This window comes from Dermacentor andersoni, chromosome 10 (assembly GCF_023375885.2).
Source record: "Dermacentor andersoni chromosome 10, qqDerAnde1_hic_scaffold, whole genome shotgun sequence".
NCBI classification, from domain to species: domain Eukaryota; kingdom Metazoa; phylum Arthropoda; class Arachnida; order Ixodida; family Ixodidae; genus Dermacentor; species Dermacentor andersoni.
The window spans coordinates 14,283,145-14,299,606 of NC_092823.1; the positions used below are offsets into that span (position 1 = coordinate 14,283,145).

Consider the following 16,462-nt stretch of genomic DNA (forward strand, 5'->3'; position numbering starts at 1 on the left):
GGCGCGGGCGTGACCCGTCGCCTAGCGGCTTTGCCGTCTCGGCTACGTTGCAAGTGTCGGTCGGTCCACCAGTGCTGCGGGCTCGAGAGAAACCGCAAGCCGCGATCGAGTCGACACAACCGGTCTATCGAGAACGTTGCGTGCTTCTTGCCGCGTGGCGATACCCGGCCCTGCGGCGAGGGCGCCGTAGCGAGCTCGAACGCCGTCGTCTCGGACTGTGCAAAGTGCTAGCCTTTGCGAGAACGAAGCGTGTTGGGGCGCCTGAAGGTGGCCTCGGCATCGCAAAAACGGCGTCCGGCCTGCTTGAAAGGCTGGACGCGCAGTTGAACGATTACCTGGTTGATCCTGCCAGTAATCATATGCTTGTCTCAAAGATTAAGCCATGCATGTCTAAGTACATGCCGAAATAAGGCGAAACCGCGAATGGCTCATTAAATCAGTTATGGTTCCTTAGATCGTTTCTTCCTACTTGGATAACTGTGGCAATTCTAGAGCTAATACATGCAGTGAGCCTGAAGCCCTTTGGGCGACGGGTGCTTTTATTAGACCAAGATCGATCGGGTTTCGGCCCGTATTGTGTGGTGACTCTGGATAACTTTGTTCTGATCGCATGGCCACGAGCCGGCGACGTTTCTTTCAAGTGTCTGCCTTATCAACTTTCGATGGTAGGTTACTTGCTTACCATGGTTGTTACGGGTAACGGAGAATCAGGGTTCGATTCCGGAGAGGGAGCCTGAGAAACGGCTACCACATCCAAGGAAGGCAGCAGGCGCGCAAATTACCCACTCCCGGCACGGGGAGGTAGTGACGAAAAATAACAATACGGGACTCTTTTGTGGCCCCGTAATTGAAATGAGTACACTCTAAATCCTTTAACGAGGATCAATTGGAGGGCAAGTCTGGTGCCAGCAGCCGCGGTAATTCCAGCTCCAATAGCGTATACTAAAGCTGGTGCGGTTAAGAAGCTCGTAGTTGGATCTCAGTTCCAGACGAGTAGTGCATCTACCCGATGCGACAGCTCGGACTGAACATCATGGCGGTCCTTTCTTGGTGCACTTCATTGTGTGCCTCGAGAAGGCCGGTGCTTTTACTTTGAAAAAATTAGAGTGCTCAACGCAGGCGAGTCGCCTGAATAAACTTGCATGGAATAATAGAACAAGACCTCGTTTCTGTTCTGTTGGTTTTTGGAATACGAGGTAATGATTAAGAGGGACAGACGGGGGCATTCGTATTGCGGCGCTAGAGGTGCAATTCTTGGACCGTCGCAAGACGAACTACTGCGAAAGCATTTGCCAAGAATGTTTTCTTTGATCAAGAACGAAAGTCAGAGGTTCGCAGGCGATCAGATACCGCCCTAGTTCTGACCATAAACGATGCCAACCAGCGATCCGCCTGAGTTACTCAAATGACTCGGCGGGCCGCTTCCGGGAAACCAAAGTGTTTGGGTTCCGGGGGAAGTATGGTTGCAAAGCTGAAACTTAAAGGAATTGACGGAAGGGCACCACCAGGAGTGGAGCCTGCGGCTTAATTTGACTCAACACGGGAAAACTTACCCGGCCCGGACACTGGGAGGATTGAGAGATTGAGAGCTGTTTCTTGATTCGGTGGATGGTGGTGCATGGCCGTTCTTAGTTGGTGGAGCGATTTGTCTGGTTAATTCCGATAACGAACGAGACTCTAGCCTATTAAAGAGGTGCGGGGTTCCCAGCACCTTACAACCTTCTTAGAGGGACAAGCGGCTCCTAGCCGCACGAAACAGAGCAATAACAGGTCTGTGATGCCCTTAGATGTCCGGGGCCGCACGCGCGCTACACTGAAGGAAGCAGCGTGTCTTTATCCCTGTCTGAAAAGACTGGGTAACCCGTGGAACTTCTTTCGTGATTGGGATAGGGGCTTGCAATTGTTCCCCTCGAATGAGGAATTCCCAGTAAGCGCGAGTCATAAGCTCGCGTTGATGACGTCCCTGCTCTTTGTACACACCGCCCGTCGCTACTACCGATTGCATGTTTAGTGAGGTCTTCGGACCGATGTCCGGCGCGGCCTTTCGGTTGCGCCGGTCTGTTGGAAAGATGACCAAACTTGATCATTTAGAGGAAGTAAAAGTCGTAACAAGGTTTCCGTAGGTGAACCTGCGGAAGGATCATTACCGGATTGTGAAGGGTGACGAGCGCCATTGTTTCTACCCGGTGTGGGTGAAGCAGCTCGCTGCGCCCGACGCTTTCCGCCGCTGGCCCCGCTTGGACGCGGGGACGGCTATACCCGAACATGCCGGGGACTGCCTGAATTTTGAGGGGCGCCCCGTGCCAAATTTGTTGCGCCCAGTGGACGCCGGCTGCAACCTTGGACGGTTGGCTTGGCCGCGCCCGCGGGTAGAAACGGCGTAACGCACACTGGGTGGGCTTTCTGTCCGCTTCGGCGCTCTTGCGCGGAATGGAGTAAGACGACCCGACCTGCTGCTTTGCCCAGTACGAGGGGAACGGCGAAGCGTGCGGTCGGTCAAGGAACTGACGGTCGAGAGGTAATGCCGCTGCCGCTTAGTAAACACAGATCCGTGGTGCGAGCGCTCTCCCGTCCTCCGCGGCAAACGCTGCCGTGTCTGAAAAGGCTGGTGGCTGCCGGTCGCTTCCTGCGGCGAGTATGGAGTACCGACCCGACTTTGTTGCCGCCGAAGTACTAAAGGAACGGTGTGGCGCTCGGTCGGTCATGGAACTGTCGGTATGAGGGTGCGGCTGCCAAGTACGGAAGGAACCGTGGCCTGAAGCGCTCTCCCGTTCTCCGCGGCAAGTGCCACCGAGTCCGAAAGGGCCGGAGGCTGCCGGTCGGCTCCTGCTCGTGACGCGCGAGGTGTCGAGATCGCGGTTTAATGCGACGACGTCTGCAGGCTATTCGCCCGCCGCCGAGGGAAAGGCGGCGTTACTGCGAAGTACCGAAGGAAACGCGGCTTTGCTACGTCGGAAGCGTTCTGCGGTTAGCGGACTTGTGCGCTTTGGGAAGGCACCGCACGTCGAAAGAGGAAGTACGGACGGACGAGGGACTCTAGTCCCGGATTCGAACGCACTTGCGGCCAGGCCCTTGCTGGCTTCGTCTTCCGCCTCAAGTAGACTAGTTGTGGCTCCGGCGCAGGGAGCCGTTCCTAGCACTGGCCGAGTGGTTTTGGAGAGCTGCGCGAGTACGCGCGCCGGGCTCTTGTCTTTCGTCTCAGTAGGCTGTTGGATCAGCAGCGGTTATGCTGCGGCGATCTGCCGATGCGAAAGTGTGTGTGTGTTTGAGGCCCTTCAATGAACCTACTGCTGACTGAAGCGAAGCACGCCGATGGGGGTGAAACCCTGCCTGTGGCCATGTAGCCGTTGAAGACTCCACAGCGGCTTATCCCTACTCATGGCTCTGTCGCTTTTTGCAATTTTTCGTGGAGCGATGTGAACGTGCGCACGAGACACACGGGTCCGGTGGATGGTTGGGAGGTAAAACCGGCTTCGAGTGCGCGCAAACGGCGTAGGGTACCTCGAGGGCAAGCTAAGAAGGCGTGGGCGCAAAACACACGCGCGAGTAGCAGGAGTGGAGTGCCATTAGGCTTTCAGCTGCTGAGACGCGGCCGCCGAAAGAGCGAGACGGGAGGAGCGCACGCCCAAAGGCGCTCTTCGAAACCACACACAGGGAGACGCCACGTGCCTAAAACACTGGTTGTACTGTACTGAATTCAACAAACTATTTTTCACGACTCTAATCGGTGGATCACTCGGTTCTCGGGTGGATGAAGAACGCAACCAGCCGCGAGACTTGGTGCGAATTGCAGGACACACTGAGCACTGATTCTTTGAACGCACATTGCGGCCTTGGGTCTTCCCTTGGCTTCTTCTGTCTGAGGGTCAGATCACATATCAAGAGAGCCTTCGGCGCACAGGGAACGTGCGTCCGTCGACTCGTTTTGACCGCGTCGGCATCATGGACAGTACGTTGAGCGCTAAAGCCACGCGCCAGCGGCCTCACGAGAAGGAGACGGTGGGCAAACCGTTGTGCCAAATCTTCGAAAAGACGGAAACGAGGCATTACTACTGCAGCGTGACGAGTGCGCGCCTCTAGCAAGACCGCCGCAGGATGGAGTCGGATACCTGCAGGGAAAGAGCGGTCCAAGCGCGAGGCGCGAACGTCTGTTGCCATGTAGCGCGCACGTTTGCGAGAGAGTCGGAAGCGCACGCTTGCGTGCACGGAAAACGTGGGAATGAAACGCCGGCCGATTACCGCGCCTTGCGCAAAGCCAGCGTGATCGCAAGTTGCGTTGTTTGCCTTCGAAGTACGTCGAGCTCAAGAGCTGGTCGCTTGTTCACGTCACCGCGGCTGTGTGGGCGCCCTTCCGGGCTTCGTCGCAGGAATGGGAATGGGCAGATTCTTGCGAGGAGCGGGGAGGAGAAGGGTGGCCCCCGAAAGCGGTTCGACGCGACAGCGCCGTCTGCGAGCGAGAAGAGTCACGGCGCGGCGGAGAACTGCCGCGAAACGGAAAATAGAGTCTTTTAGCAGCGCTACGGAAAGTACGGTATACGGTACGGTATTACCGTTCTGTCTTACCGTACCGCGTCGACCGAAAACGTTTTAGCTGTGCAGGTTGCTCGACACGGAACGGTAATATGACGATGATGATCGTGTCTATTGCAAATTAAAAGTGCTGCGTGCCGAGACCAAGATAGTTAGTTTATATATATGTATTTATATATATACATATATGCAAAACGTCTATAAACCTTTGACTAGCAGTATTTAATTTTGCTGTCAAGCCCAAGCCTTGTTTTATAGGTGCGTGCATGCGGCCGTGGTTAGCCGGTTGGCTGCTGGGTCACTGCGACGGCTCACTGTACTTGGTTAGGCTTCTGCAGGACCGCGTTGCAAGTCTGCGTTGTATTGGAGGTTTTTCTCTTTGGGCACCGCATAGGTGAAGTTGACTAAGTGCCAATGTCACATCGCGGCCTGTTTAGCGACGATCTCCTACTGCGCTCTCTGTCATGCAGAGAAATAGACGACATTTGTCTCCTGCAACCGGAGCCAGCGCCACGCCGTAATTTATACGACCGCGGTTTGCTGGATGTGGAGGCGATGGACAGCGACGAGTTTTACCGCTTGTTTCGCTTTCGAAAGATGGACTTGGCAGACCTTGCATCGGCTCTGCTGATTCCCGAAGAGGTCGTCAGCGCCCAGCGCGTCCGGGTTCCAGGCAACGAGGCGCTCTGTATGACACTTCGACGCCTGGCCTACCCCAACCGTTTGTGCGAGCTGGAGCTCTTGTTCAACAGGCACAGCTCTGTGCTGTCAAGCGTCGTGTCTTCAGTACTAGCTCATATAGAGCACTACTTCGACCACCTGCTGGCTGACATGACTGCGCACAAGTGGCTGAACTTGCTCGCCGTCGAGAAATTCTCCGAGGTGAGTCGGCCTAGTAAAACTCCTTCAGGCACGAATCGCGATGGACTGTCGATACATGAGTCACATTTACGCAACTTTATTCGAAGGCACCGGACACTCCATAAACAGACGTGCATTAAGATTAAATTCTGCATTGCCTAATGATTCATCATAATTACAGTCTATCTATTGTTCAGTCAGTAAAGTTGCTTTTCTGCATAACATTCAACAGCTCGAAGTATATGCGCATGTTAAGCGTTACGAGAAATGAAAAGTTCCGTTGAGCGCGGCACGTTGGACGCGCCATCCGATACCTCGGCCTCACGGGCACTCGATCGAAATCAAGCCCAGTCTGCATCGAAATTTTCGAGTGAGATTCGCTTTTTTGCGTTACTCGCTGGATGGAGCCAGTCACGATCGAGAAACTTGTAGTGCCTTAGGCAGAATGGTTGCCTGTAGCAATATCTAGCAGATGGAAGTGAAAGGATGCAGGGGGCTCATTACACCCACAGTTCGATGCACGTTGCTTTTTATTTGCTACCACTGGACATGTTGGGCAAAACAAATGGCGACACCAATGTGCACATCATGCGTGAAGGTAAAAATGTAAGCTTAATTTTCTTGAGGGCCTCGCTCAAATAAGTCAGTTAAGCTGTTTCACCTTGTCTGCTTCCATTTTTAACACATCAGAGAAGATGCACGTCAAAATGTGCTGGTTGCACATTAGAAAACTTGGGGAGTGAGGGAAGCGGGGGGGGGGTTATGTTAGCATTGCAAGTGAGGAACTCACTTTGACAAGGTTTGCTCACTTTACCACCCTTAACTTCTATGCAACAACATATCTTTTCAACCTTCCTCCTGTGCTCAATCTTCAGCTGTTATTCTTTTTCTCAGGCTGTCCATGCAAAGGGTGCCCCACTTGATAATTGCTGGGCCTTCATCGATGGAACGGCACGTCAGATTTGTCGCCCAACGGTGGACCAGCAAGAGCACTATTCAGGGCACAAGAGGCACCACGTGCAAAAATATCAAGCGGTGATGTGCCCAAATGGCATAGTTTGCCAACTGGATGGGCCTTTCAAGGGACGACGTCATGATGCGGGTAAGTGCGTGTGATCCAAAAGCTCGAGAAACTGTGCGCATGTAGTTGCACAGGTAATTGAACCTCTGTGTTAATTTACTTGCGGTGTGCTTTCAGACATTGGTACCAAATTTGCCAATCTTTTTATTTACTTTATGGCAAAGTAGCTGCTTTCATTTATGATTACTGAAAGCTCTGAACTAAGTTTGTTGGCATTTGAAGAGCTCATTGGTTTTATTTCTGGCTTGTACACATCAGGCTTGCTGTACAACACCACAGAAGTGCATATCTTAGTGGTTTGAAACTTGACCCTTAGGTTGTTGGCCTTACAGTTGAAATATGTGGCGAGATCATAAAACAGAGCCACTTTTCAGCCCATGAGTCAAGAATAGTGCATCACTGTTGCATGAGAATTAGCGTGGCAACCACTGGCTTGAGACAACCTAAAATGTCAAGTGAAAATAGAAAGAGGGAAACGGGCATCGAGTTGTGGAAAATTTAATGCAGGAAAACTTCATATCTGCACGTCTGTCGTGCTTTGGCTGTAGCAATAAAGCTATCATACAGCACGGTGGAGCAATGGGCCACTTTATTTCAGCAGGAATAAAACAGTTGTTGCAGTAACTGTGCTGGCAGACCTGCACATTGACCATTCAAATATACATGCATCTTCTGCATATTGACATCTTGACAAGCACAAGAGTTCGTTTCTAAACAACAGACCTGGCAAAATGCCACATGGGAATGGCAGTGTGTCTTCCAATCAAATCGAAGAATGTTTATTATTTGCAAAGGTGGTACATATTGGGTGAAATATACGGAAGGAGGTCCCATAGCTCATAGCCGCAAGGCGACCTGTTTTGATGTGCATGAAGAAAGTTGGAGTCTAAAATAACACATAGGAAGGAACATTGCTTAAGAGCACATAATTTAAGTTGTTAGAATGTCATTGCTAGAGAGTAGGCTGAAGTTTTAAAGGTAGAGTTAAAGATCATAAATGTAGTTTTAGATTTATTAATCTGGAGAGTTGAGATTCCACCATTCTGTCAAGTTGTTGAGGTCAATAATGTATGTAGTTTGGGAAAGAATTGATGAGTCTATTCCTACTATTGTCCTGTCATCTGCATAGAGCATAGGTGTGGAGTTAAACACAGTTGGCGATATCGCTAATGTAGATGACAAAAAATTTATGCAGAACTTGCTCAGGTAGGTAAGTATGCGGAAGCATTGTGCCACTTGCTTATCTCCACGCAGCCTGGTGTCATTATCAGCATTATGGAACTTCATCTGACCAGTATAAACTCTTATCAACCTTCATTGATTGTTTGCTGCACGTTTGATAGCGAACATAAGGCAGGTTTAATTAAGATAGAGTTCATTACAGCACTTAAACCCACGATCATTGGTGTTAATTAACTTATGGTTAATTTAGCAAAGGTGTTGCAAAACCATCACTACATTTGCTGAGGGGGATATGCAGTGTTTTATTGATGGTTTGAATGCTTGTTTTGAGCTTGTTCTTTATTGAAACATATGATGTTCTGTGTTGTATGGGTGATTTGAATGAATGTATGCACTGTTCGCCTCACTTTGCTCAGTGCTTGTAGCCTCTGCCTTACATAGGTATGAGCAGTTGCATTTTTTGCTTAAGGGCTATGAACCATTGCTTAAGTGGGTATGAGCCATTCATTGTGTTATGTGATAAATTTCTCATAGGGTAAGCATAGAAATGCTTACGCACTTAATCGAAGCGGGCAAGTTAAATGCACTTATGGGGACGGGACTTTAGGCTACGTGGTGCTAAACGGAAAAACAAAGCGCTCACAGTTAAAAAAAAAAAAAGCGACAACTTAACATGTTTTTTGAAAGTGTAGATTAAAAAGAAAAATCTTCAAAAAAGTTACTGTTTTACATTGTGTTATAGATACAACCCAAATTTTAATATTTTATTTGCAATATTGGGTGACCCAGTTTGATTTAATATCGGTCAAAAAGGCTTTGTCCGCGCTCAATATTTCCTGACCAGACGGGTTTCTGTTGAACTGTTGAACCCTGGAATCTACATAGGTCTACTTAATAATAAAATATTTGTTTTAGTATGTGAATGTAAAGTGCATCACCACTGTTTCTGCACGATCTTAAAAAAACATTCTTGCATTTCAGGCATTCTCAAGGAAACCAAGCTCTACGAGAACCTTGAGAAAGTCACAATGGGCAGGAAGTTTGTCATTTATGGCGACCCAGCCTACCCTTTGCTCCCACTCCTATACAAGCCATTTGGAGGTACTACCCTGCAGCCTTATGAAGCGTTTTTTAACAAGGGCATGAGCAGGGTGCGACAAGCTGTGGAGTGGGGCTTCGCCAAGGTTGCCACAGAGTTTGCTTTTGTGGACTTCCACAAAAATCAAAAGATGTCATATCAGAGAGTGGGGCGCATGTACCGTGCGGCAACCCTTCTTGCCAACTGCCATACATGTCTGTATGGCAGTCAAGTGTCTGACTTTTTTGATGTTTGCCCCCCGTCACTTGACGAGTATCTGGTGCCACATTCCATATGAGATTTTACAGTTAGAATCCCCTTTAGAATACTTGAGCAAATGTCCTTAGCATTTACTTGTGCAACAGAGCATCACTGATAATGTTAAGGATGGCATGTTAAAGGGACACTAAAGGCAAATACTAAGTCAGTGTGGACTGTTCAAATACCATTTCAGAAACCTTGCAACACTTGTTTTGAGCCAAGAAAAGACTTAGTTTACGAGAAAATTGCATCTTAAGGGCCCAAATACCTTTTTCGAAATTAATATCTCCCACCACCCAACTGGGGGAGTGGTGACGTTACATACGCCTTCACCACCCTTTGCTGCCGTCGGTGAGTAAAACGGCACCCGGCAGACGGCGGTACTAAGCCAAGGCAGAGTAGTGGATTTGCCACTGCAGCTGCTTTTCGGTCAAGTGGCGTAGACCACTCAGGAATCCCGCAAAATCACGTGGAAGGTGAATTCTCTGCTACTTGCATTTTGTGCGAGTTTCGCAAGCCAACAAAACCAGCGCAGCACTATGTGATAACGAAACTACTGAAACGAGAAAGTGTGGGCAGGGCAGAGTCGAGCGAAAACATAAACCTTCGACCGCCTCTGTAATTATCAAGGGCAATTTCAATTAGTTCTTTTTTCTAAATATGAAATAGAACTGTACAAGTAGCACTAATCTATCACTCTATCTTGACTTAATACTTGCCTTTAGTGTCCATTTAAGTGCACGCAGACAGCAGATGTTTAGCTATGTTGCATCATATAACCTTCGAAGACCAGCTATGTCGTTGGCTGATTTTACGTTTGAAAGATGTTGCAGTGCCGTCTAATGGTGCTGAATAATTCTTGTTCGATCGCTGAACCTTTCCTTCAACAGTACAATGGCATCTGCGTAGCATGATTCGGACGTGGGCAAACCAGAGATCGCTGCTGCTGCATCAAAGCATAGAGGCAGATGGCCTGTTCACATTTTTCCCAGAAGCCTGTCCACCTATTGAGGTCCCCCTTGAACGTTGTGAGAAGAGGTTTATTAGCGGCTTATTATGCAAAGGGCACAGCGACCTGGATTGGCGAGGCAGCCTGAAGCACCATCCAAAAAGGTGCCGCAACCAGCAACGTGAGCAGAGTCGAGCTGTGCGTTTTAGCAGGGGAATAGCGAACTAGCTGGGTCCTGTTCCTGCGTACAGCACCAGTGTCGGTGTTAACCCAGTAGGACCGAGGCTCATCAACTGGGGCTTGTACTGTCACTTTGCACTTGAAGTCTGTCAACCAGACATCTTCGTAGAATAGATCCGGCAGGTAACAGACTCCGTGACGTCTGTCAAAGTCTTTTCTTTTAAGTTTCCGGGACTGTTCCTCGAACTTCCGAAGGCTCTCTTGATCCGGCAGTTGGGGTGTCAGCTTGGTGGAATTAAGAGGAAGCTTGATTCTTAGCTGACGACCCATCAGTAGTTCCACAGGGCTATACCCATTCTTCAAAAGAGTCGACCTGTAAGCTAGAAGGGGCAAGTAAGGGTCTTTAGTTTTTTTCATGGAAGTGTTGATTTTTACCGCAGCCTCAACAAGTTAATTCCTCTAAGGATAGTGAAGGCTAGAGGTAATTTGCTTGAAAGCGTAGTTCTGAGCGAAGAGTGAAAACTGAGTTGACGAAAACTGCGGGCCGATGTCGGAAACCACTTCCTCAGAAATCCCGTGGCGTGCAAAAAATGACTTGCAGTGGTTGACCACAGCTGCAGACATGAGCTTCTCAAGCCGAGCCAGTTCAGGGTATCTTGAATAATGTTGCAATAAGTTGTGCCACTCGTGTGGCTGGAAGAAGCTTTCTGTCTGGACCATGTAGCTGGCAAGGAGGAGCTGAAAGAAAAAGTCTGCCCCTTAAGTACTTGCTTCAGGAGGACAGTTTCGTCGGTGCCCATGTCAATTTTGAAATCTACTGGCTGACTTTGAACCAAGACTTGCCTCTCACGTTACAGCATCAGACGTCTTGATTACTCCAAGTTGCGTTTCGACACAATCGAGGCGCCGCAACATGCATACGGAGGCGTAATGACCCTTTTACCGGCAATTTCTGCAGACTTGCGAGCGTGCTGGGCACAGAGTACAAAGGTGACACTCTTGACCGCACCAACAGCATGGTTTCTGCATGCTGTTTTTGCCGTAGGATGAAGATGGCTTGTTTGCCCCACATGAATAGCTGCCGCTTTTGTCCTGTTTCAAAGTACCCGAATTGGGGAGCGGACGCAACTTCGTTCACACATAGCACTTCCTGGCGGAGCTCGACTCATTGCTGATGGATGCTCTCAATCTGGTGGATGGACTCAAGAGCCTTCTGAAGAGGGAGGTCTGCGTCGAGTTGTAGCCTGGTGCAAAGCTGCTTACCGTAAAAACCCGCGTATAATACGAACCCGAATATAATACGAGGTGAAATTTCTGGGACGAGAAATGGAAAAAAAAAGGTTTACCCGCGTATAATACGAGTGAGGGAAACTCGGGGAAAACATTTATTGAAATCAGACTCAGCACTTCATTCACTGTCGTCCTCCGCTGCGCTTTCATCGGACAATTCCTTGTCTGACATATCCTCCCAGAGGTACTCGTCCTCGGTGCCATCGAGCGCGTTCGAGATCCCGCACTTCTTGAAAGCGCGACGCACAAGGTCTTCTGGGATGCTCGCCCATGCGTCCACGATCCACTTGCACAGCGTGGCTGGCGATGCCCGCTTCAGCCGCCCAGTTGGCGTCACTGCAGGTTCACCTGACCGCATCCACTCTGCGTAGCACCGCTTCACCGCGTCCTTGAAAGGCTTGTTGACGCAAACATCTAGAGGCTGCAGCTGAGACGTCATCCCACCAGGGATAACGACGAGTTCAGTATTACAATCACGCAACAGCTTCTTCACCGAGTCGGCCAAATGGCCACGAAACGCGTCCAGCACGAGGATGGACGGGAACGACAACAGTGCACCGGGCTGCCTACACCAAACGGACTTTATCCAGTCGAGCACAAGACTCTCATTCATCCACCCTTTCTCATGGCATTTAACGATGACATTTTTCGGCAGCTCACCTTTCGGCATTGTCTTGTGCTTGAAGACGACATAGGGCGGGAGCTTGCGGACGTCTGCCGTGCATGACAACATGACGGTAACACGCGTCTTCTCGTTCCCAGTGGACCGGACACAAACTTGTTTCGAGCCCTTTTCGTGCACGGTGAGGGGCGATGGCATGTCCAGATAAACTGGTGTTTGGTCAGCATTGCCGATTTGCCCTAGCTGAAAGTTCTTCAACTTGCGCAACGAAATAACGCGGCACTGGAAAGCCACCAGTAACTCTTCAAACGATTCCGGCAGCTTTTGTGAAATTGAAGTTCTCCGGCGCAATGAAAATCCTGCACGGCACATATACCGATAAACCCAATGCTTGCTTGCTTTGAAGGTGGAGCTCGTTAGGCCTTTTTCTCTCGCAAGCTCCCTGGCTTTTGCCTGCATGAGCTCCACGCTCACAGCAAGATGCGCGGCTCGCTGTTCTCGGACGAATTCCGTCAGTTTGAGTTCAATTTCAGGGAATGCCCCATTCTTCGGGCCGCGAAAGCTTCTTCGCTTTCCGCTGCACTCGAAAAGTGCTTCTTTTTGCCGTCGCCATCCGCGGATACTTCCCTCGGTGACGCCAAACTGCCTCCCGGCCGCACTGTTGCCGATTTCCTCTGCCGCTAAAATCACATTTCGCTTGAAAGCTGCCGAGTACTGCTTCCGTGCCCCCGACATCGTGCTCCTTCACTAAAAACGATGCACTTCGCGAAGCGCGGTTAACACGTGAACTGCCAAGGTCCGCACTCAACAAAGAAAGAAACGATGTTGTAGCCACGCTGCAATAGCGAAGGCAAGCCGTAGCCAGGCAGCAATAACAAAGCCAAGTCGTAGCCATGCAGATATTACGAAGCCAAGCCGTAGCCACACAGCAATAACGAAACCAAAACTTCGAGCCGAACTTTGAAATTTTTGTCCGGATCCGCATATAGTACGAGGCGGAAATTTGGGACGCTAATAACAGGAAAAAAACCTCGTACTATACGCGGGTTTTTACGGTATCTTTTATCCGAACTACGAGGCGGTCGCGCACGAACTCTTCTCAAAGAGCACCGAACTCGCAGTCTTTCGAAAGTGTGTGGAGCACAGTAACAAAATCTTTGGCCTACTCACCGTCTTATTGCAGTCTGGTGTTGAATCTGGCTCGTTCAAAGGTTACGTTGCGTCACAGGGACTGCTCCACGACTGCATCGAATTTCTTGAACTTCTCTTCAGAGAGAGCAAAAGTGGCGCAGATTTCCTCGACTCACTCGCCCATGATGTAGAGTAGTGCGTCTACTTGATGCTTCTCGGACTTTATGCACAACTCTGAAGAGGTTCGGCAACGTTGAAATCCTTGTTAACACTTCGGCCACTTGTTCGGTGACGAAAAGTTGAAGGCATCCGGCGGTCGAATTACGAATGACGCCATGGCGTTGGACGTTAAGGGTTCGCTTTGCTTGAGTACCGAGATGTGCATATAGGAACCAGCTCACCGGCGGCGTTTCGTTGCTGGTATCGTTTACATGGAGGAGGACTAGGAGCCGATGTCCACTGGTAGAACCCGTTCATCTGACACCATGTTGTAGGCAGGAAGGAAAAGCGAAACGGCCAGACGAGGAGTTACATATGCACATGTTTAATGGTCTCTCAGATATGTTCTAGCTCAAGAAGAACAAGAGCACTCGCTGCCAGAGGACTCGCTGCCAGGCGTGAAGAGGACTGTTGCATCAGTGATGACATCGCAGGATATGGGTACGACGGCGAAGGAGCCAGGCGGAATATCTATCCTCGCGCATGGCAGGTTTAGAAGGACAATCACGATCTTCGTACAATGGTGCATCACACAGAGGTGAAAATTCAACTTCAGTGCGTGCGCAGTCGATTACGGCTTTATGACGGGACAAGAAGTCCCATCCGAAGATGACGCCATTCGAGCAGGCAGGAATAAACTCGACAATATAAACAACGCCATGAACAGTCACTGAGAATGGCAAGGCAGTCGAGGCGGTCCAAAAAGATGCCAGCAACCAGCAGCGTGAGCAGAACCAAGCCGTGCGTTGGCAATGTGGCTGTGCAGTGAGTCTTCTTCATAGTTGAGACATACAGCCGTGGCAATCGGGGTCCTACAAATGTGTCTGGAGTCTCATGTCTGGTGGGCCTTACGGCTATGCCTAGGCATCGCAACCACTAGCAGCATAGGAGGCGACAGAGCGAGTCGTGGCAAGCATCAAAACATTGCAATGTTCTGCCATTGCGTAACCACTACCTGCATCATGATATCACGACACTTATATACACTGCAAGCTGTAAGGCACCATGCTGGAAGTGTTGTACTGCAAGAATTTTTCAATAATGTTCATTATTAAAGGATACGAGAAAAACTGAAATGCTGCATTGTCATATGCCAGGATGTAAGCCAAACTGCCCCCATAGCTGCAACTTGCATCTGCAGATGACGATCCTTCCATGCCCTCTCTTCTGCCATAGCCCAAGCAATGTATTACGTCAGTGTTGCAAGCCCTGTGTCCCCTTCTGGCTTTATATGCTTATGCTTACAGTTGCACATTGAGCGCCACAACTGTTAACCGCCAGAGCGGCATTGATATGGTTGTACGTTCATAAACACAAATAAATTAACTACAGTGTTCGAAGACTTCCAATGCTTATTTGCTAGAATAGGTCATTCAAGATGTGCACCTCTGTCATGTGGCTTTTCTGCTGTGCTACTTAGTTTAGGTTGTATAGTGCAGTGTTAAAGTAGGTGTTCTGCAGGCTGCAATGACTGCTTCTATGCTTAAGCCTATAGGTATGCAATCAAAGTTGCACTTTGTGCACAACTGCTGTCAGAGTGGTGTTGATGTGGTTATGGTGTGCATTCATGAACACAGTTGAATGAACTACCATGTTTAAAGACTACCAATGCTTATTTGCTGGAACTGGTCATTCAAGATGTGCAGCTCCATCATCTGGCTTTTCGGCTGTATTATTTTAGTTTGTATAGCGTAGCACAGTGTTAAAGGGACCTTGAAACGATTTTGTACAAACATACTGTGTTGTGTAGTAGGTCATCCTGATAATTAATTGATACATCTAAGTGCTCCACATAAAGTCTGTAACTTATTATAAAGTATAAAGAATGTACATCGCTACCGATCGCAGCATGCCACTTGGCTGAATTTTCAGCTGCCCCTGACCATTTCATGCAAGTTTCCCTAATGACTCTAGTAGGGCGAGCTATCCAATTGGCTGCCCAGGGCACGTCATCAATAATTTTTCCAACTTTATGGTGAACAAATGCTCATTATAGTTGGAATGTTAGTTAATTTGTTTCTATGAAAAGCAAGTAACCAAAACAGAATGCTCTAGGGCAGTTTCTCACTGCACTGAAAAGCACTTCCGGCACAAAGCAAGTGTTGTTTGCTTGTGTTACAACATGCACTGTGTTGACGAGAGCTCCGCCGTCAGAGTTCATCTTTATTTTTATTTTTGCAAGCACCACAGTTCTCCCTTGTTACATTGTCGCCCCCAAACGTAACAACTGGCAATCTGTCATGCTGCAAGGCAGCAGACGAGCGTGGTGACTGCAGCACCATCGTGCTGTCGCTTGAGTTTATGCCTCCACCAATCCATTGAAATTCCCAGCTCGCCTGTGGTGAGAGGAATACTGGATACACTCGGTGCTGCAACAGAATGCTTGCAATGCACACTGCTTCAATTGCTCTTGCTTGGGGTCGACTGTCATGCGGCTGGCAGAGAGGCTTCGCACGCGCGGTCCTAGACAACATGGTGTACTGTAATGGCGTAGAGCCAGTGAAGGCGGAGCTTAGCCCCGATCACTTCGCAACTGTGTTGAGAAAATGCATGGCTATGGAGAAGGGTAGCTGGTGATCGTTCGTAGCTCTCTTAACGCGAGATGCTTCACACAAATTGTGGTACGAATAATTAACTTCAGCTGCATACTACATGTCTACAAAATTTGTCCAAACTGTTTCAGGGGCCCTTTAATAGTGGGTGTTATGCAGGCTGCAATGGTTGCTTGTGAGGCGTCAGCAGTTACGTAATAAAAGTTGCACCTTGAGCAGTATTGATGTGGTTGTTATGTTGTGCCTTCATAAACACAGATGAGTGAACTACTTTATTGAAAGACTACTTTTGTATTTGCTGGAAAAAGTTCAAATGTGCATGTTTTGTCCCTTTTCAAACTATCATTCAAGTCTATCATGCTCTGCTAATGGACAGCCTCCTGGGTAACTGAGGTAGTATAGAGCAACTGTTTTGGAAAGTTTGTCCCTGGTTTGATGTCTGGATCAGAATGAAGTTTGCAAGAAACCAGTATTGGGTTTCTTTTGTACCTTCATGATACAGTGCAGTGGATAATTATTTTCATTA

At 49.1% G+C, this 16,462-nt stretch overlaps 1 protein-coding gene and 2 non-coding genes across 3 annotated transcripts; all 3 read left to right on the forward strand.

The window, feature by feature from the left end:
* The first annotated feature begins 332 nt into the window (after positions 1-332).
* LOC140213847 (small subunit ribosomal RNA) lies at positions 333-2,146 on the forward strand. Its single transcript, XR_011890829.1, has one exon. It is a non-coding gene; the product is annotated as a small subunit ribosomal RNA (ribosomal RNA).
* Positions 2,147-3,716: 1,570 nt separating this feature from the next.
* On the forward strand, positions 3,717-3,869 carry LOC140213806 (5.8S ribosomal RNA). The gene has a single exon (XR_011890791.1). It is a non-coding gene; the product is annotated as a 5.8S ribosomal RNA (ribosomal RNA).
* A 994-nt stretch (positions 3,870-4,863) lies between these two features.
* On the forward strand, positions 4,864-9,045 carry LOC140213610 (uncharacterized). The gene is made up of 3 exons (XM_072284851.1): positions 4,864-5,412; positions 6,286-6,493; positions 8,636-9,045. The coding sequence occupies exons 1-3, from the start codon at positions 4,945-4,947 to the stop codon at positions 9,028-9,030; spliced, it is 1,071 nt and encodes a 356-aa protein (XP_072140952.1). The 5' UTR covers positions 4,864-4,944; the 3' UTR covers positions 9,031-9,045.
* The last annotated feature ends 7,417 nt before the right edge of the window (positions 9,046-16,462 follow it).

Excerpts from the sequence above, each read along its gene's own strand:
- LOC140213610 (XM_072284851.1), top strand. The coding sequence starts at position 4,945 with ATGTCACATCGCGGCCTGTTTAGCGACGATCTCCTACTGCGCTCTCTG. Across the intron at positions 5,413-6,285 it reads CCGTCGAGAAATTCTCCGAG|GCTGTCCATGCAAAGGGTGC; the intron begins GTGAGTCGGCCT and ends TCTTTTTCTCAG. Across the intron at positions 6,494-8,635 it reads GGGACGACGTCATGATGCGG|GCATTCTCAAGGAAACCAAG; the intron begins GTAAGTGCGTGT and ends CTTGCATTTCAG.